We start from the raw sequence: 21,818 nt of genomic DNA, 5'->3' as shown, positions 1-21,818 counted from the left end.
TGCGGTTTGGCTCCTGGTTGAAGCATTAAAGGCAGGCAGTGCCCGCTGAGCTGCCGGTAGCGCTCGTTCCCGGGGGTTACCCCGCACGGCTTTCCCGCACGGCGGGGGGACGGTCCGTGCTTGCCTCGGGGGGCGGCGCTTCGGTAAAGGCTGTGCTACTCGCTGCTCTAAACTGCTCTGCAGTCGTGTCGTGTGTAACGCCTCTCTTTGTCAAGTCCAGACTAACCGGCTTGAAAAATTGAAATTACAGATTTGGGTCAGGATTTAAAGCTCCTTTAAGAAACCCGTCTGCATTAGTGAGTGCTGGGTTTAGGGTTTTGTTATCTTATTAGAAATATCATATTTTTTAAAAAAATTACATAAAATACAAGTTCTAATATGTATTTTTATTCCCCATCCTATGAAAAATGATTTGCTGTGAGGGTGGTGAGACACTGGAACAGGTTGCCCAGAGAAGCTGTGGATGTCCCATCCCTGGAAGTGTTCAAGGCCAGGTTGGATGGGGCTCTGAGCAACCTGGTCTAGTGGGAGGTGTCCCTGCCCACGGCAGGAGGGTTGGGACTAGATGATCTGTAAGGTCCTTTCCAATGCAAAGCATTTTATGATATTTCTTAATAATGCTGCTGTGCACTTGTGCTGCTGGAGGAAAGAGCTGGTCTGGGTGTTTTGGCAGGAGTGCATTAGCCTGACGCCCCATATGGTCCCCATACAGCTCCCCATGAAAACATAGGAGCTGGGGATGCACAGTTGCCTTTTTTTTATGAGGGAAAAAAAGAACATGACTTGTTGAAGCCTGTATCCTAGATGTTGACAGAGCTGTGCTGCAGCCTCTGCCCTTCAGCATGCCAGATACATGCAATCAGACGCTCTGGACCTGGCAGTGGCCAAAGCAAAGCAAGGGAGAGGGACTACAGTGCAGTACAGCAGCACCACTGCTGGGCATAGTCTTCTCATCCTGCCTGAAGTACTTGTGCTCAGCAGCAGTCTTTTGCTGTCACTTGACATACACATCTTGCTGAAGAAACTGAGATACTGTCCCCTGACAGTGTAAATACCCCAAGGGTGATAAAGGGTAGGTGGAGGTAGAAAGATGAGAAGCCTCGTCCAAGATACGTAATTACCTTGATGGCAGAACTAGGAAGAGTTTATTGACTCCTTGTGTTCTGAGTTTTCTAGGCCATTCTGCCTGAATGAAGGTTGAGATGACAACATCCTTAACACAGTAATGGTAGAACATACATTTTCAGGTGAACACACACTTTGACCCTTAGAAGAATGAAGCTGTTAATGCTCATTGTTGATACCTCCAGCCAGCAGGTGGTTCAAACCCCTGGGGGGAGTTTTGCAGCAAAACCAAAGTGCTTCTGAGTCCACAGTGATGCAAAGTCATATTAATTAGCCACTTGAGCTGGAATAGCCCACTAGAGGCATTCCCAGAGTGAATGTGCTGCTGTGCTGTATCTGACCTAACACATACTATTCCTGCTTATGGACACGGAAACTACCTCCCTTTCTACAGGGTTGTAAATGAGCTTTTGTGTAAAAAGCAGGGTATTAATTTAACATACTTGGAATGTTTTAAACATTGCTTGCTTTATTGTGTTTGTGTCTTTCTCTTCCCTCCCCCTCCCCAGTTACAGGAACGTGCTCAAAGCGATTACGGCCATCATGTTCTCACAGTTCTCACAGGATCTGTTAATGATGGCAAATCTTCATCTCCGAACTCTCAGTTTAAATCTACCTTTACAAAACCACAGAAGAGCTTTCAGCAAGTCACTGCCTGCATGTCGAAGGAAAGTAGTTGTTACAGGTATTGGCTTAGTGTCCCCTCTTGGTGTGGGGACTCAGTTTGTATGGAAACAACTTCTCCAAGGAGGCAGTGGGATTACATCGCTAGATGGGGAAGAATATGCAGGCATCCCATGTAGAGTGGCTGCTTGTGTGCCAAGGGGAAACAAGGAGGGTCAGTTCAGTGAAGAAAGCTTTGTGTCAAAGTCAGAGATCAAATCCATGAGTTCTGCCACTGTGATGGCCATCGGTGCAGCAGAGCTAGCAATGAAGGACTCCAGCTGGTCTCCTCAGTCCGAACAGGATCGCTTAAGTGCCGGTGTGGCAATTGGCATGGGAATGGTTCCACTGGAAGAAATTTCTGATACAGCTGCCATGTTTAAAACAAAGGGTTACAACAAAGTCAGCCCATTTTTTGTCCCAAAGATTTTAGTCAATATGGCAGCAGGCCATATCAGCATTAAATACCAACTCAAAGGGCCGAATCACGCTGTGTCAACCGCTTGTACCACAGGCGCACATGCAGTTGGAGACTCCTTTAGATTCATTGCTGGTGGTGATGCTGATGTCATGTTGGCTGGAGGGACTGAGGCTTGCATTAGTCCTTTGTCCTTGGCTGGATTTGCCAGAGCTCGAGCCCTCAGCACAAGTTTTAACTCGAGCCCTAAAACGGCCTGTCGACCGTTTGATTCGCAGAGGGAAGGATTTGTAATGGGAGAGGGTGCTGCTGTGCTGGTCTTGGAAGAGTATGGACATGCTGTACAAAGAGGTGCTAGGATCTATGCAGAAGTTTTAGGTTATGGACTGTCTGGTGATGCTTGCCACATAACAGCACCTAATCCAGAGGGAGACGGTGCATTCAGGTAAGAACTCTGTTGATTATAATGGCTACTTTATATGTTAATTATAGTGGATACATTTGTTTCTGTTATTGTATGCTTTTCATAGAGAAAGGCTGTTCAGTTTTGAAATAATATTCCAAAAGCCTGAAAGTCTGAAAAATGAAAGAGCTTATGGTAACATTTTGCCCCAGTTCTCTTCTTTTCATAGTAGGGCGAAGGCCAGTTCTTGCTGCATAGGGTTATGAAAAGTTTCTCAGGGTAAAAACATTTTGCCTTTGGTGCCTATAGCTGTTGACATAAATCTCAATGGAAACCTCTTCTTTAAGATTTTTGTGGTGTAATGGAACCTTTTTGGGTTCTTTTTCACCCTTGGTCCATAGGAACAGAGAGACCTCCTCTGCAAAAGCATGTAGTTTGTTACAAGAAATCTCAGGTGTTGAAGGCTGTAGAGCACTTGGAGGATCTAGTTTGTTAGAATATTCAGTGCTTCATTCCAATGCAGCTAATAGTGTTGGTGGAGGGGCATAGCAGAAATACACTTTAGCGTTGTTTAGGGAGGTGATAAAGCCTCATCGATGTTTATCTCATGAAAAGCAATTCTCAAGTAGACAATACTCATCTAATCATTATCACTGACCTAATTAAATTGTCAGTTAAATTACCCATGTAAGTTGGTGAGCTTGGTGTAGGCTGAGTACTATTGCTGACATTGGAATCTTTAGTAAAGGTTTAGTTTGCATTATTCAAAAGTATGTGAATATTTAATTCCAAAATTCAATATATCACTGCACAAAGAGATCAGACTTCTGCATGGTATTGTCAAGCTGTGTTTGCATCTTTATTGGGTTGACTGAGTTTTCTAGAAGTATAAATATACCATGTTTCCCTCTATGCTACTAGATCCATACTTAATTGTTCTGCAGATTAAGGTGTGAGATGAGTAATCAGGAGTGACTTATCTCATATTTTCAGACTTGTTTACCCTTGAGATGATATGGCAATACATTGTGACAGAATCTTTGTATATTTTATGATTGCAGTAGCATATAAATCAAATCCAAAGTAGGAAGCAGTTGAAAGTTAATCTTGGTATCTCCAAAATGTTGAGCTTTTCCAGCCTTGAGATGAGATAATGTATTTTAATGCTGTCTTCAAGGCAATATTTTGGTATTGCAGTGGTATATGGATTAAATCTGGAATGTATATGCTTCTCTTACTTTTCTGTAGGAATTTTATTTGCCACATCAAAAAAATTCAGGGGAATATATATTTCTATCGTCTTCTAATAAATACTGCAGTTGGAGGCTAATACCTATGTTGGAATAAGCCTGCAGGAAAGGAGAGGCAAAGCCAGACTCAGAAGTGTGTTCATTACATGTTCTACACAAATCATCTGGTATCTTCTTAAGTGTTCATTGAAAATGACATATTTAACTAAATTAATGTATCTCAAGTTGGACAGTAATCTTTTCCACCTGAATGTTGGCTCACTGTCTAGTGACAGTGAGCATTGGTGGCATCCAACCTAAACTAAGCTGGATGTTTCTAAGGGTGGAAGGCTGTAACTCTTAGAGACATTTAAATTTGTCCAGAAGCCTGTGCTATCTTTTTTTTTTGAGATTCCTTTTAGTTACTTATTTTTCATAAATTTCAAAAGAGCCAGTGGTCTTTTGCTCAGAGGTACTTCATTAAGCTGTGTGTGCAAGGAGTTCATCTCCTTTCTGTGGGAAATCCTTGAGAAAATCAGTATGGAGCTGTGTTGAGCTTTCCATGATTCTCATAAAAACTCATGATTTATAGAGGCCATCACAGTCCACAGGTCATCAGGAGTCAAATAAAGCATACTGTGGCAGTGTAGAAGAGTATGACTTTCAGTAAATTTCATTATAAAATTAAATATAGGAATTTGTGCTATCTCCTTGACATTTTCTAGCCTCTGGAACACATGCAAAAGATGCTCATGAAGACAGTGACTGCAGATTTTTTTCTTTCATTTCCCAGTATTTTTGTGGATAGAGCATACCTAATTTTTTGTAATAATGTCAGATAGTTATTTCTCTTTCAAATGTTTTAAAATTTTACCCTGAAAGGGTCTTTGATGTATTAATATAGTCTGTGGAGATTGATTGTTATATTTTCTTTCATTCTCTTTGCATTTTTCCCAACTGTGGAATTTTTAACAGCAAGTCTGATGTTATAGTGGTCCTCACCTTTTCTGTCTTCCTCTGGTAGCTAAACATAGATGCCAATGTGTTTAGTTAGATGAATTCATCTTGTCAGTTACATCTCTGCTAAAGCAGATTGTCACATTTGATAAACATTTTGAAACATCTAATACTTTTTGGTTTGTTTTTTACAAATGACAAAAATATAATGGGAAATTCAGCATTCTGTCATCTTTTTTCCCTTAGGTGTATGTTGGCAGCAATAAAAGATTCTGGGATCAAACCTGAAGATGTAACTTATGTCAATGCACATGCAACTTCTACACCCCTGGGAGATGCTGCTGAGAATCAAGCAATCAAGAGACTTTTTAAAGAACACTCCCGTAATATTGCAGTTTCCTCAACAAAAGGAGCAACAGGACATCTCTTGGGGGCTGCAGGAGCTATTGAAGCAGCTTTTACCGCACTGTCCTGTTACCATGGAGTTTTGCCACCTACTCTAAACTTACAGAAAACAGAGGCAGAGTTTGATCTCAATTATGTTCCATTAACAGCTCAGGAGTGGAAAACTGAAAAACGGCGTATAGCCCTCACAAATTCGTTTGGCTTTGGTGGTACCAATGCAACTTTGTGCTTTGGAAGTGTTTAACTCACACCATGCATGTTGTGGAAAAATTGGTACCAACCATGGTTTTCTGTACTGCTACCCTTGATGTGCACTGTAATCTCTTCTCAGCTTTGAGAGTTGGTCACATGATACAGAAGAACTTTATTCACCCTAACGTTTACATCAGTAATTCTTTTACAAAGAGAGAACTTCTTTTACTCATTTGAATAAAAATAAATAAAAGATCTATTCTTTGTGTGGTGAAGAAGTTTTTGTTGTTGACTAGAATAGGAGACATTGATCATTCTGTGGTTATACTTCATTAGAATAGATTTTTCTATGCATGTGACACAGAAATTGTTCGGAAACGTTTATGCCAAAGAGAGGCTGGCTAACGACCTAGGAGTCCACACCTGATGACTTAACTGCATGATAATACAGGGTTTGTGACTGAGCTCCTCTTTGTCACCCACTCCATTTATAATTCTGCCTTCTTATCATAAATTGTCTCAAATATTGTAGACTTTTGTACATTCTTCCACACAGGTGATATTCAAGGGACAATAATATAGATATGTGTCCGTAAGATTTCTGTCAGTGGTTCATTTTCTTTTTAGATTGATTCATTTCCATCTGTGGTGTCACCTCATTAGCCATGGTGTGGAGTGGTAACAGTGAAGGATGCATACAGCACAGCCTGTATATCTTCCATGTGGCACAGGGATGTTTTGTTCTGAAATCTTGGACAAGAATGGTGGGGTAGGTATTCAAGTATGGTATGGAGGATTTAAAAAAATAGTTGCACAGAAAGGAATAAGTATTTTGGAAGCCCCTGGTTGTTCTGCCAGAATGGCAAAATAGAACCAGCCAAACTGGAAAGAGCATCTTTTAGAAAAAGAAAGAAGAAAAAAAGCATATGCAAGAAATAACTCTTGAGTCTTGTGTTGAGGATGAGAAAGGGGAAGAAAGAGAAAAGGAGAATGAAATGATATCTAAAGCTAGCATTTTGATGGTGGTTTAGGTTTTCTTTAGCAAAGAGCAAGTCTTTAGCTGTTCCTTCTGGCACCAGTCAGCTTCTTAGCCAAGTAGTGCCTTGATTGATAATGCAGATGTGAGTGAAGTCAGACATCCCTGTTGGTGGGTTAGTTCATTAAAAGACTTTTCACCAATGTTCTTTTTGAAATTGTCAGTCTCAGCCTTTGACCCGTGTAAGTGGAGGCGAAGTAACTCACTGGATTTAAAACAAACGACATAAAAAGTAGCTCCACTGTAAGTAAATTTCATCCTGGAAAGAGCTTACTAATGGGCTATCACGAGGCTTAGCTGTACCCTAAGACCTCATTATTTATACAAATGGTCTGAATGCTGATAGCGAACAGCATAATTTTTGCATTTGCTGTCTTAACTGAATAGAAAGTTAAAGAGGTCCATGTGAAAAATGTAGTTGGAGAATGATTAAGACTCTTTCAGAAGCTGAGCTCATATAGAACAATGCAGTCCAAAATAGATTAATGAATAATAAACCTGAAAGTAAAATAATATATTACCAGAGGGAAAATGTGAAAGCATACAAATGAGACAGTATTGGAGTTTGCTGTCGGGGAAAATACCAACAAACTTTTTGGTTTATCATAATTGACAGTGGCAGTACAATGAATGAGGGTCTGGGTTGCATATGCTATAAAAGGCAGAATATAAAATTCAACAATACTCTCTGCAAATTGTATCCAAAAAGAAAGTGATTTAAATAATTCAGACTCCAGGAGAGAGCTAGCAGCAGAGTGGAGAATTTGGAGGAAATCATCCAGCAAGCTTCTTCTCGAGACACTATTTTTTCAGGTAGTTGTGATTCAGGGCGGGATATGGGAAGACTAGATAGTGCTGCAATATTGTGGACCTGAAGTACAGTCTAACTAAACTCACCCAGCCTTGTTAGATAGCTGCAGGACCCATAATTAATACTGTGACAGAGACACCTCCCTTTCCCTCTGATAGCAGAGATTGTGGCCCCAGGAGCGTTGGATGCAGACTGTAGTGTACCAACCAAGAAAAGACAGGTGAGACTGTCACAGAGAAAAATAAAATAGAAACTGAAATGATCCTCCTCCTCACTTCAGCTCGCTGCAATTTAAAAGTCTGATGCAGGTAACCTTTAAACCATGAAAGCATTGTGACAATTCTTTTTAGGTGTTTTGCTTACTGATAATTTTAACAGGCCTGGGTGCAGTAGTAGTGTGCCCCGTGGGGGAGTCACATTTCTGAAAACTGAATAGAACCCAAGTTTAATCCCTGTCTACTTGAAGTTTGTTTATGTAGGTTTCATTTTTATGTACTTGTTTGGAGTAATCTCTTTTTATCACACACCCCACTGAGCTGCTTTATTATGGTAGCTGAAAACATAAAAGGAAAATAGATGTCTCTGTGTTGCTAAACTATTAAGTGGACAAATTGGTCAATGTGTTAAAATAGATGCTTTCCCTTGAAATGCTCCTTTCATCATTAATAATCAAGAGATGTAAGTGTCCAGAGTCTGGATTTAAAAAGCTTCATATTTTGACTCTTAAGTCTGGAGTTACTTACAGTCTGATAAGTAAAACTTGGACCTGCTGGTAGAGTGTTTATTTTGAAGCCTACTTCTGAAGTGGTGCAACACACTTGTGAGAGCCAAATGCTCCAGGCAGGATACCAGAGTGACTAAGGCTAGTCCAAACCCCATGCTCAAAGCAGGGGCAGATTGATCAGGGCTATGTCCTGCTGGGTTTTCAGTATCTCCCAGGATAGAGACTCTACAACCTCTGTGGGCAACCTGTGCCAGAGCTTGGTCATTCCACTGTAAAATGTTTAAATGGAATTTCCCGTATTTACATTTGTGCCCATTGCTTCTTATCCTGGACACTACTGAGAAGAGTCTGTCTCCCTCTTCTTCTACCCCCATCAGGTATTCATCCATATTGATAAGACACCCCCCCCCTCCCCCACAGAGCCTTGCCTTCTCCAGGCTAACAGTCTGGGCTTTCTCATCCACTCCTTGTATGTCAGATGCTTCAGCTCCTTTATCATCTCTGTGGCCCTTCCCTGGACTTACTCCAGTATGTCCATGTTTCTCATTTACTGGGAAGCCCAGGATTGAACCCAGCTCTGCAGATGTGTCTCACCAGTGCTGAGTAGAGGGGAAGGATCATCTCCCATGACCAGCTGCTTCTGGTCTTCCTAATTCAGCCCACGATTCTTTTGGCCACCTTTACTACAAGGGCAACTGGTATTTTTTTGCCAAGCTATATTCCAGCTGGTTAGCCTGAGGGGTGAATGGTGCATGGGGTTATCCCCTCCTAGGTGCACAACGTGGAATTACCCTTTGTTGAACTTTGTGGGGTTTCTGTCAGCTGATCTCTCCAGCCTGTCCAGGTCCCTCTGGATCGCAGCACATCCACTGCTCCTCCTAGTTTTGTATCATCAGCTAACTTGCTGGAGACTCTCTCCCATTGTCTGGGTCATTAATGAAGATGTTGGAGTACCTCAGAGGCTATTCTGGGACCAATGCTTCTCTATTAGTGTCTGGCCGGCCACCAGATGGACTTCATACCACTGATCAAAATCCTCTAAGCCTGGCAGTTCCCCCAGTTTTCAATCCTCTGCTTAACAAGCCTGTACTACATCAGTTAGTCAATAAGGATGTGGGAAACTATCAAAAGCATCAAAATTGTGAAACCTTTTAGCAATCCAACTGAGGTCAAAAGAAACATCAGTCTGAATATACATATCAACCCAAAAGTGTAGACTGTGATTCCTGGCTGCTGCTGATCACAGGTAGCATCAGGTTTCCTTGCCAAAATATTCATTGTGACTAAGAACACGAATGTCATTTGAGAAATTGCTCACTCCCAGTTATTTACCCATTGGTGAGATAGAAGCACAAATCCAAAACACAGCCCCATACTAGCCACTGTGAAGAAAGTTAACTCTACTTCAGCCCAAACCAGAACACCAGGTGAAACAGATTATTCAAAATATTGTTTAAACTTGAATAAAATATTTTTAATCAAGCTAATAGTTTTAGAAATAAAACTATTTGAAACAAAAATTGGAATTATGACAACTTACATGAACTCATTTACTTAAAGGAACCTAATAAAAAGATGTGTTATAAAAAATGACAGCAGCATATATTTGCTGAAATCTTACAAAGGTCAAACCACTGCTCAGGGTTAATTACTGTCTGTCTCTGGAAACAGTTTGTTAAAATTATAACCTTCGTTTCATTTTGGACTTCTGTAGCCTGTTCTGTGAGTGTAGAGAGAAAATATTCCTCATGTTAGTTTACTCAGATCAGTTTAGTTCAGGTATAATTTTGCAAAAACATTAATTTTGCTATCTGTTGTCTAAGAGAGGTTTTTTTGCTTAGTGAAGATTTATAGTGATTGATGCTATCAGAAAATAAATTAAATATATCTATATTTTAAGATGTATGTTAGTCTTCTATTAGAAATAAACCAGGGCTAAATCTGAATACAACTGGCAGAGGAGGCATTTTGCTAGTTTTTGAGGTCTGTATGGAGCATTTCTACCTTGGACAATATCTGTGGAAAGGTTTCCAAATAACTTTTTTTTCCCCACACTGTAGGATTTGGTTTGACAGCAGTATATGCTCCTATTATTCTGAAGTGAAAAATAGAGGTTGCTGTATCAGAGAATGAAAAGAATGTGTAATGAATTGCTTTTTCTCTCCCCTCTCTTTTTTCCCCATCTTCACTCTCTTATCTCCTTTCTTAATTTCAGTAAATAATATATAACAACTAGATTTCACTATTTAAAAAAGAAAAAAAACAACTCAACTTTGGCTATATTTTTGTAGTTTGGATCGTGCAGGTATGGGTCATGTTAAAGCGATAAACACCCCAAACTTTGGAATGTATAAACCTTGCTTTGTAAAATTGGATATTTTGAAGTCAAGTATAGTGGTTCAAATTCAGCTGATATAGTGGAGTATACTGCAGAATGGAAATAATTAGTGCTTGTAAAGGCATGTAAAAATCCTGATTCTCCTGAAATGTCTTTGGTCAATGGATTGTGAAAATATACCACTTCAACTCCTTCAATATCAGTAAAGATGGACTAATATGTTTGCATGGCACTTGAAATATCTAGACTACATCCTTTTTCTGTCAGAGGCTGTCTGTGCAACTTATAAATACTTTTATCTTCCTTGTTTTCAAAACTTTGATCACATTTCACCTGGAACCAAAAAAACCTTTGATCTTAAGTACTGTTGTGAGTTTGGGCAAGTCTCCTAGGGCTTCTGCTCATTTTCTGGACACTGGCAAACCTCCTTAGCTTTTATAATGTGAGGAGAGAAACTAGCCTGAAAATTTAGATTCTGTAGTATTGTTGGCCCATACTCACTAGCTAGCTTCCACAAAATGGGAAATTTAAGCTGGAGTTAGCATTTACCACAGCTAGGACTATGTGCTGGTTTCAGCTGGGATAAAGTTCGTTTCTTCTCAGTAGCTGGTACAGTGCTGTGTTTGGATTCAGAATGAGAATAACGTTGATAACACACTGATGCTTTGCTTTCTGCTAGGCTGTGTTTCTCTTAAATCAATGACAGTTTTCTTTCTTGTGTCTCATGCTCTGCCAGTGAGAAGGTACACAAAAGAAACTGGGAGGGAGCATACCTGGGACAGGTGACTGGAACCTGTCACCAAGGGGAATATCCCCAAAGGGATATTCCACACCATAGAACATCATGCCCAGTATATAAACTGGGTGTTAATTACCCATGGTGGGGCTGATCTGGGTTTGGGATCAGGGTCTGACATCCGTCCTTGGGTGATGACCAATTGTATTGTGCATGACTGGTTTTGTTCTGTTGGGTTTTGGTTTTTTGTTCCCTTTGTATTATCCCGTAGTATTTTATCTCATTTTGTTCTCAATTATCAAACTGTTTTTATCTCAACCTATATATTTTACTTTTGTTTCTCCTCCCCATTCCACCAGGATGGGGGCAAGGAGGGAAGAGGGAGTGCATGTTGCTGTGTGGTTCTTGGCTACTGGGTGGAGTTAAACCATGACAGAATATAATGAAAATATTCTGGATATTTCTGTCAAGATCATATAGGCTCTTTAATTCAACTAGCATAGATTGGGTGATCTGAGAAATAATTCTGCATATGTCACATTTTAGGAATATACTACTATATATTTCCTTTTCTTTTTTTTTTTTTTTTTTTTTTTTGAGAAGACAGGCTCCAGTTTGATTTCTAATCCTAACATCATTGACCAAAAAAGCCTAGGATGAAGGCAGTCTTTTAACCCTACCAAATGTGTAATAATTTCTGCTTGGGCAGTAGACACCAATCCAGATTTTGTAACAATGATGATTAATTTTGACTTGGTAGAAAGCCAATTTTCTACCTGGAGTTATTGAACTGTAAATAAATATGTCAATATCAATTGCTTATAGTCAGTACCTCTGTGTAGGAGACACAATAATTTTAGTGTGACGGCTAATATACAGACATATCAAACTTGTAGCATATAAGGCTATTGCAGCACAAGGTCTCTGGCAAAATATGATAGGAATTAAGTGAAATAAAATATTAATAAGAAGGATGGAAAAAAGACCTATGTTCATAAAGAACACAGGAAATGCAAAAGAGGAACTATAATTGAAAATGAGATTAATATTTTTCAGTGGAGGTCTTGTAGTTCTTCTAGAGTGCTATAAAGCACACCAGATGTTAAATAGCTAAACATCCGTGTGTCAGTTAATAGAATTTTGTAATTTCCCTTTTTTGTCATGGTCAGGATTTTATTGTTAAATGTTATTGTTCTAAGCAGTGATCAGTTGTTTTATGCCTAATGGACTGTTTCCTGAAGTTCAGAATGCCATCACGCATTCTCTGGGCTGAAACAAGACATAAAATGTATTCTAGGAGTTCATTTAAGACTCAATTATGTTTTGAGTTTGATGGAAGAGGAAGGAAGGAAGGAAGGAAGGAAGGAAGGAAGGAAGGAAGGGAAAAGAAAAGACACGGGTTGCTAACATTTGGCTTGCAATGGAATATTTGTACACAATAAGTTCTGAAAGAGTTTCAGAAAAGACTAATTCTATCTGCTAATTAATTATTTTTAAAAGGACCATTATAATTTTGGGAGGTTTTTTCCTGATGACCCTTTTCCAGGAATAGTGTCTGGCACAGGGAGGCTGACAGGCAGCTTAGTATCATCTATCTGTATTTAATGTAAATTTTTTTGAACGTTGTCTTGAATCACCTAGGAATGCTCAGGGAAATTTTTAAATCATTTAGGGGAGTACTCTCATCTCAGCTCTTGAGAAAATTGAATGTCATTCTAGTAGCACAACCATGAAGTTCAGCCACCTCCATAACTGTTTCTGTTGGGACCAACCAAATTCCCTAAACTTGGTGACCACCCTAAGGCCTTTGGATATATGCAGGAGGCTAGGGCAGCACAGCTGAGGTTGCACTTTGCTGGTCTTGATCAAATAAACCCCAATCCACACCCAACCCATAGTGGATAAAGAGAAATGCTGCGGGCAGCCACACACCAAAAACAGCCTCTGGAGCTAGGCTCATCCCAGCACTGCCCTTTAGCCATCCCTTGCTTACACATTAAAAAATACCTAGATACATCGATTAACTCACCCCAATAATAGCTCTGGTCTCAGCTTTGCCTATTGAAATATCACTGGACAGAATGACTCCTCTCTGGGCTGGAAAGAAAGGGTCAGAGCTGTGCTGAGACTGGGAGGTGTGGATAACACTGGGCAACCATGAAGTCTGCACTCATTCACCCACAGAGTGCATGGCAGTCACACGTGGACACTTGTGTTGGGATGTGGGAATCTAAAGAATGGGTCCCACATATTGTCTGGTCTGCAAAGGAAAATGAGAGTGAGTTTGGGCAGGTGGGAGTGTCGTGTCATATGGAGACAAGAGGAATGGAGAGACACATTAATTCCTCTCACAGATAGAAGGGTAGGAGAAGGGCTAGGAAGAGACACCCAGTATCAGGTATAGGATAGATGATGGAGTCCAGAGGACCTGTAGTAGGGAAGGACCTCCAGAAACAGAAGGAGATGAGCAAGTGTAATCAGAAAGTTTGTGCTGGAGCTATTACCTAAATACAAAGTACATTGAAAGATATGAAGCACATGTTTTTCTGAGCAAGCTGATGCCTAGGAACAGAAAGTTTGCCAGCTATAGAGGGATTTCTGTGCTTTTCTGGTGTATTCTAGTACATAATAAAGAATTAAAATCATATTGCTTTCTCCTCACAATCACAACTTAACATTATTCTCTCCATTGTATAGAGATAATGTTTGGAATCAGTAAAAGATCGAAAGATCTGTCAGAGCTGGAAGTATAATTCTGTAATTATTGCTTTCTAGCTCATGTGCAGTCCATTACATCTTACTGTCTGTTCCATTGGCTTTTCTGAGCAAAAGCTTTAAAACCTTTAAGTTGAAACTGGTTTACAGGGAAATACAGTAAGTTTTTTAGTTTGGATAAAACTGAGTCTGATCTACATCCTGTAAGTCAGCCTTGATTTTTTTAAAAAATACTATTTTAAACATACCATTCATTTAAGTGCTAGATGGGGGATGTTATTGATCATAGAATCATAGACTGTTAAGGGGTTGGAATAGACCTTAAAGATCATCTAGTCCTAACCCCCACTGCCACAGGCAGGGACACCTCCCACTAGACTAAGTTGCTCAAGGCTTTATCCACCTGGGTTTGAACATTGCCAGGGATGAGGCAAAATTTTCACTCTTTGTATCAAAACATGAGGGACTTACCTCTGTTCCCCTGTTTGGAAAAGAAGGAGAATAATAACCTTTGTCATGGCTGAAAATCAGTGTTTGTCAGGTTTTTAAAATATTAATATAGGCAAATTACTCAATAGCACATGCCCTTCTTAGCAGACTACATGAAGGTGGGGTTTATAGAAATAGCTCTCACTGAATTTCTTACAATAACAGAGGAAGAATAATTCAGATTAAATTAAAACTTGAAAAAATAAAAGGCAGAAGTGCCAAGAAAAGCAAATTCCTGAGACTGTTAACAAATTGTACAGGGAGTCTAACAGAGCAACAAAGTCAAGGAGCAGTAGTTTCTGTATTCACATCTGTTTCAGATACATTCTCTTTGTAATTCAGCAATATAAGGTGGAATGAGAGTAGAGGACACCTTTGTTCTGTGTTGGGTAGCTTGAATGTGTATAGAAGAGTGTTCAGAATGACAATTGCTGAAGCCCTTGAAAACAACAGAACATGCTCCCCTAGAGGCAACTGTAACATCCAACAAACTAGGTGAAGTTATTGCTGGATGCATTTGGGATTCTCACCAATGTCATGCTTATAATGGGAGCAAATAATTTGACCTTTATTCAATTAATTAGTTTTTGTTCCTCCTTTGACTGGCAATGATGACACTGGTTGTGTTGGTTGTGAATATGAGTGCCTGTGTGTCAGGAAATGGACTGACACAAAAGATCTCACTCCCATGGATCATCTTGCCTGAAATAGTCGTGCTTACTGAAAACCTTAGCTGTATTTGCTGTTTAGATCTACTAATTTCACAGGGCCCCCAGAAAGTACTTATACCTAGTCCCCAGGTCACTGGGACATTCTCATTTCTGTACTGAATGATTTGTTCCTCATCTGCTGACACTGTGGAACAACACTGTCGTCTTCTGAAACAGCTGAAAGTGTTGTGGCTCACACTGAATTTGTGAGCCAGGGCTTACTGGCTGACAGCCAGGTTCATTTGTACTGGGATGTAACAGATTCCTGCACTGGGCCAAATCAGTCTGCACTTCATGGGGGTTGCTATAGCATAGCTTTAGGAAGAGGTGTGCTTTAGGATTCCTGGAAAGAGTTTTCCTGTCTGACAGAGCTCCAGTAGGTCTCCAGAGGAAGCTTTAAAAATGCCCTGCTTAAAGAGTGTGTGCTTGGTTTGCTGGTCGTGCTCAGTGCAACAAACTGCAGAGGCATTTCCATTGCTCTTGAGGAGGTGGATTTAGCAGGGTATTTGTGCCTGTGACACCTAGTAATCAAAGGACTGTGTCAGGACAGGTTCAGTATTAAACATTTTAAACCATCAACTGTCAGTCCTATGGGAGGAAATCGAATAGACCTGCTCGAAGCTGCTGCTTTGCAAAGGATCTACTTCTTTCCTGAGTGCTATCGTTTCTTCATCTGTAATGGGTGACGCTAGCAGACCAGTGCAGAGTCATCAGAAACCACAGAAGAGCATTTTCTGCAACTGGTGAGCCTCCACCTCCTGAGAGCAGCCACTCCTGCTCTTCAAATGTGCATCAAACTCAGTTGCGCTTGGCCGGTTAGCCTGGGAGCGAAGATTAGGGTTTGGCAGGGGGCACGTCCGGGTGAGCAGTTTTGCAGGAGGACCTCATTTCTTCGCCTCGGGAGAGAGACCTTTTGCCTGGTGTCCCACGACGGGGAGAGAGAAAATCGCGGGCGAAACGGAGGTGGCCACACGGTGGCAGCAAACTCTCAGTTATCTGAGGCGCTCGGGCACCCGCAGGCAGCTCGAGGATCCCCTTAGGCATAGAATCGTGGGGCACTTGGGTTTGGAAGGGACCTTTAAAGGTCATCCCGTCCAACCCCTCTGCCATAAGCAGGGATACCTTCCACTAGACCAGGTTTCTCAGCGTCATTGCTTTCCTTTTCAAGCCACCACCCAGTCACTGCTTACAAAAGAACAGAGCAGGGCAAGAAAGAAAGACTCTACGTTTCATTCAGCCTTTGTTTTTTCCTTCATAAAGCTCATCTGAGTTCCTCTGTGTGAATAAAAATCGAGTTTGCACTGACTTGCTGAAGGGCACACACGTTGAAGGGGTCAGCAGCTCTATAAAGTCATGATGCTACAGCATCAGGCACGAGAAGCATGGGCAGAGAGTAAAGAGGGGAAATTACTCTATGCTTCCTAAGCAGCACATCCATACAGTTGCTGAAGGAAGGAACCATGAGATTAAAGAAAAAGAAATTGTTTAAATATGCTTTAGTGCCTGGGTATCTTTGCTGATGCAGAAGGGCAGAAGAGGTCCCTGTTGCTGTTGATTCTAGCCCTGAAGGAAACATCCAGTTTGAAAATAGGAGTATATTGGGGTTAACTCAATATTTATTGTGATCAGTGTCTTAGGACTACTTACTTCCCATAATCAATTGAAAATTAATTGAGACAGCTTAAGAATCCCTCTTCTTAACCAGATACTGAACGTGACTCAGATTCCTGTTTCTTCCTTCCTCTGTCTCCAGCTCTTGACACTTCCATTCTATGTGGAGTGGCCTACAAGGCTGAAAGAAAGGAAGCATCTCCTGGGAACTGTTTCTAAAGAAATTCCTAAATTGCATTCATAGGCAAATGATATCATTTATTGCATGGTACTTGTTTAGAGGAAATGGGAAAGAGAAAGAAAGATTTAAAAGCCCACAAAGGCAGCCATTGCTCCTGCCTTGTGCTTCTTTTTAATGGATGAGGTTAAACATACCTCAAAAAAAATCAGGAATTTGGACCCAAAGATACTTTAGGTATTTGAGACTGAATCCCAGAACTGCTCTGAAGGCAGAGTGAGATACTTTCTTACATGGTTACGTTAATGCAAGTACCAAACCACAAGAGCAGCCACCTCCTGGCTGCAGGACTCAGGGCTGGCTCGGCGCTGGTGTAGTGAGGACTGCCTGGTCCTGCTGAGGGGAGAGGCTCTGGGACTGATCCCTGACCATAGGAGCTGCTGTAAATCTCTAGCTGCCATCAACTGCAACTTTCCCAGGATGATGGGAAATAATCTCTAGCTGCACCTGGACCACAACTTCCCCAGGACATTTGCAAAGAAGAGTTAGTGTGCCTGTGCTGGGAATCGCTATGTGCTGACCAAGGGAAGCTGACCAATCAGTGCCACAGCAGAACCACCAAAGAAAAGATGACTACGGATCGTCAGAACACTGTTGGATCCATGGTGGTGACTATCCCTGCTTCTTCATCTCAAATCTTTCTTACTTCCCCCTTTTGTTTCTAGTTCTTCTATAACCCCTTCTCCCCCTTATGTGACCAATAATAAAATCTCACTCTTTAATGGTATTTGGCCTCATTTGTGTCTTAATTCACATTGGTGAATCAATCGAACCCTCCCATGTCTTACTGGACTGGGACACTAATTCACATTGGGGGAATCAATCGAACCCTCCCACGTCTTACTGGACTGGGACACATGTGGATGTGGCACTTAGGAACATGGTTTAGTCATGGACTTGGCAGTGCTGGGTGAATGGTTGGATTTGATCTTAGGTGTCTTTTCCAACCTAAATAATTCTAAGATTCTTTGAATATCGCCAGGCTGACCCACAGCTCTCTAATATGGTGCTGTTTGAACAGCCAGTGCAGTCTAGCGATGTTAGGGAGATCAGCTTCAGAAAGCTTTTAGGTCCTTTCCTGAATTTCTTGTTCAAACCCTGCCTTCTCTAAATTTCAAAGCTGCCATTGCCTTCAGTGGGAATAAGCATGCTCAAGAGCTCCAGTGCTCAAGTGCTTCGGTGCTCTAAGAAACCTGCCTGTTGCTGCAAGTGTGTTTGCACAGTGACTTGCATTTCTCAGAGGAAAAAAATCAGACATCTGAGAGAGCAAAGTGGTTTTTTTTGTCCCTAATTTATGGAGCACATAACCCAAACTAATCCCCTCTGAGCTAATGCAAGAAGCAATACATGCAGGACACAATGATGTCTTTTTATTGACTCTAACCAACCTATTGCACATGTATGCATATGCTTATGTTTGTGCCAGGACCCTGTGGGCACCTGTAGGCTGTGACTGCCTTGAGGCCCCCAGCTGGGACCCCTACCCACATACCCTCTGCCCACTGCTCAGAAGCCTATTTAAGCTTAGATCCAGCACTTGGGATCACCTTGAGTTATGTGGTGTGAGTTATATGTCTCCATTCCAGCCCCCACCTCTCCCTGACATGTTGTCTGTACATTCTGCACTGGTGGCATACCCCAGCTTATTTCCTAGCCTTTGGCTGAAGATCACCAGGTGGTTGATGGGCCCTGTTGCTGATCATAAAAATTGGCAAGTCTAATCAGGAAGACAAGCAAATTCTTGTTAAGAGGCATTTGGCTTCCCTGTACAGGTAAATAAGGTCAATTACAATACTGCAATAGTTTCATGTTGTTTGCATTTTCAAAATACCCTGGTAAAATATGCGAAGAGCTGATCTTAGCCCTAACCTGTATTCAGTTATTCTCTTCAGGTAGACACATCTAAGGAAAGTATTAGTAGTCATGTCAGTTTCTGCATTTCACTAAAAAATGTAATTTATTTTGGGACAGTGCCAAAGGACCCAGAAGGAGGTCAGGACCACTGTTCTAGGTGCTGAACATGTTTTCCTTTCCCCAAAATCTAAAGAACTGGACTGATCAAGGAGCTATTCAGAAGATGAGATAATGTTGACCCTACTTACGCTATTGACTCTTTTCAAAGTAATTAACTCCCCAGCCCTAGAAAGAAAATGTCAGTAGGACCTTCACATTTTCTGTATTCTACCCTGAAGGATTAGAATGAAATTTAAAATACTGGATGCTCCTTACCAAGAACACTTTAGGATATCTGATCCTTTTGTTTTTGCTGGTGCTTTGGCTCTAATGTTATAGACAGCTTGGAAATATATGTTCTATTGAATCTCTGGGATTAGTTACTCATCTGTAGGCTCTTCCATCATTATGAAATACACAGGGTTTGGGTTAGCAAGTAAACAGAAAAATAAATTGTTCATTCTCAGCATTTGTTTAAACAAAAACACACTATCTATAACAGATGGAGGTTCCAAGATTATTTTAGTGATAGATTCTCTTCTCTTTGCTTGTTAGTGTGCAGTAAAATAAATTATTTGCCAGATATACAAGTCAGAAATACTTACTTGATGAAGTAAACAGCAGTAGCTTGTCTGCTCTGATTCAAGAGGGCAAGCAAATAAAGTGAAGGAGATTGAGATCAAGATGTGGGGACCTGAATAAAGTAATGATTCAACAGACATCCTAATAGTAGTTTATGATGGATTTTTGTCTTTGATACATTTTTTCTTAAAATTATTCTGTGTTTTATGATGGCTAAGCTGTTACTGAGAGAAAACACAACAGCAGGTACTGAACAAAGACTTTTGTTTGTCACATTTACACTATTTTGCTGCATGTTTGTTTCATGAGATTCAGAATAGTTTTCATTGTCTTCTGGAAGGTGTGTTTTAACAAGAGGCTTCTTGAAAGAGAATTTTTCCTGACTGACCCATTTAAAAGGTGGGTCACAGACATGGAAGAACACCAAAAGGCAAGTCAAGTATCTTGGGCAAAGCAAAGGGAGTTTAATGAAGAACAGCATTAGCAGAGCATAACTGGAATGCTCAATTGTTTCAGGATTTGAGAACAAGAACTGAAATGCATTGCAAAAGGCAAAGAGTGGATTTTGTTTCTCTTCAGGAAGCTTCTGGAATCCTTACTCTTACAGGCAGTATATTAATTAGCTCTGTAGCCTTCCTGGTGGTTTCATGTTAGGTTTAAGTCTTAACTTTAGGCTTAAGTTGGTGCCTTAGTAGATGTTCTACATCTGGACTTCAGCTGTGTGGTCTCTTTCAGGACTTATCTACATGAAACAAAGGCACCATTTCACCATGTTTCCCAGTGTAGCTATTTTTGAGGTTGCCTGTAGTTGCATTTGGCAGCTGACTAGTTAAGCAAGGGGCTGATACACCTTGTTTTGCCTGCCTCCCCCCACAAAGCTGTGTCCCAAACTGCTGACAGATGTTGATTCCTTGCGATCCAACTCTGTCCATGGCTACACCATGTTGTTATCTGCTTGCAGAAATTACCTTTGGTCAGAACTTCTTGTTCAGTAGTATGGATACACTAATCATGGCAAGGATATAATGGTATGCTACACACAAAGCCTAAAAACATTTATCAAATGCTGAACAAACACAGGTTGAATCCTCCCTCAATGCTTAGTTCTTGCTTGCAACTATTCACAATATTTCAAATTGTTTCTTATTCTTCCTCCTCTCTAGTTATTTTTTACGTTGATCCAATCACCATGGACTTAATTCTTTCAAGTTTTTCTGTCAGCCTTATCTCTGGTTTGACGTAATTAACAATAACAACAACAGCAAATAAGAACAATCACCAGATATTTCAAGTGCTTTCGCATGTTTTTCAAAATACTAGTTTTTAATCTGCTTGATTTTTTTCTCTACTGTGAAAATACAGAATTTATTTGCTTGAAAGTTTTCAGTTTCAGTTTTTTCTTTAAAAAGAGCAAACTTAAGCATTTTACTTGTGTTTCTGTGTTCTGTTTAATCCAAGCAGAGTCAGGTAGTACCAAAAAGTCAAGTAATAGGGCACTAATCCCAAATTGATACGATCTAAAGTTCAGAGGGCTTAATAGCCTTGTGTCAGCATCACACTTCACTGAAACATGGGGAATGGTTCAGGACATGGGAAGAATTTTCTCCTATCTTCTCCAACCATGTGACACTGCTGATGCCAAAGGACTAGTGATACTAGTGCAGACTTGGGATGTCTTTCAGTGTGTTGTTTCCATAAGGCTGGGATACCTGATAAAAAGTGAGATTAAATATTCTCTGCAGAGGACTTGTGGATATGCTGGCTTGACAGAGCAAAAGGAAATATGTATTTGTCTGAAAGTGAAAATCGGGAGGCTAGATTTTGAAGTGTGTATTGTGTGGGAAATGGTTTGTGTGAGGCATAATATTTGTATGGGGAGCCTGGAATATTTTTGTGTCTTGTCCTGGCCGCTAATACAAAAGGCATTTTGATGGCTCAAGTTCAAGATGAAATAGGAACATGAACAACAACTTGGGAATCAGGCTATAGGTTAGGAACTATCTCATCTTCAGGGAATTACTCCAGAAAAGGTTTGGTGATAATGGTTATGTGATTAAAAAAAATAAATCATTGAAACTACAAAAAGCCCAAACACTGACAATGGCTCTTTAGCCATTCTCCTTTCTTATCTATCAAGGCTTCCAGAACTTTCCACTTCTGAATATGCACTAGAGATGAAGACCAAGAGATGGAACTTCACCAAACCTTATTTCATTTGTGTTCATTGTAGTGATTGATAATAAAAATAGTCTAGAACATTCATATAGTATTAAGCTGCTATTTTAAGTTTCTGAAGAGATGTAGATAATATATGCAATTTCTACCTGTGCTGTAATTTCTTGCATTCAGGCTCAGACTAGAAGTAAAAATGTGAATTACAAGAAAGGTTTTCCACAGCCTTCAAGATCAAGAAGGACAGGAAATGTTTTTCTTATGGGTATTGTGGGAAAAAAAAAAGATAGAATACAGAAGGGCATTGTGGA

The 21,818-nt window shown here is 40.5% G+C and overlaps 1 protein-coding gene across 1 annotated transcript; it reads left to right on the top strand.

Moving 5' to 3' along the window:
- Positions 1 to 1,668: 1,668 nt before the first annotated feature.
- OXSM (3-oxoacyl-ACP synthase, mitochondrial) lies at positions 1,669 to 5,640 on the top strand. The gene is made up of 2 exons (XM_009073444.1): positions 1,669 to 2,651; positions 5,042 to 5,640. Exons 1-2 carry the CDS (start codon positions 1,669 to 1,671, stop codon positions 5,442 to 5,444), a joined length of 1,386 nt encoding a protein of 461 aa, XP_009071692.1. The 3' UTR covers positions 5,445 to 5,640.
- The last annotated feature ends 16,178 nt before the right edge of the window (positions 5,641 to 21,818 follow it).

This window comes from Acanthisitta chloris, unplaced genomic scaffold (genome assembly GCF_000695815.1).
Source record: "Acanthisitta chloris isolate BGI_N310 unplaced genomic scaffold, ASM69581v1 scaffold8194, whole genome shotgun sequence".
Lineage (NCBI taxonomy): Eukaryota > Metazoa > Chordata > Aves > Passeriformes > Acanthisittidae > Acanthisitta > Acanthisitta chloris.
Note: the sequence above shows the minus strand (reverse complement) of the source record. Positions and strands in the feature narration are given on the sequence as shown.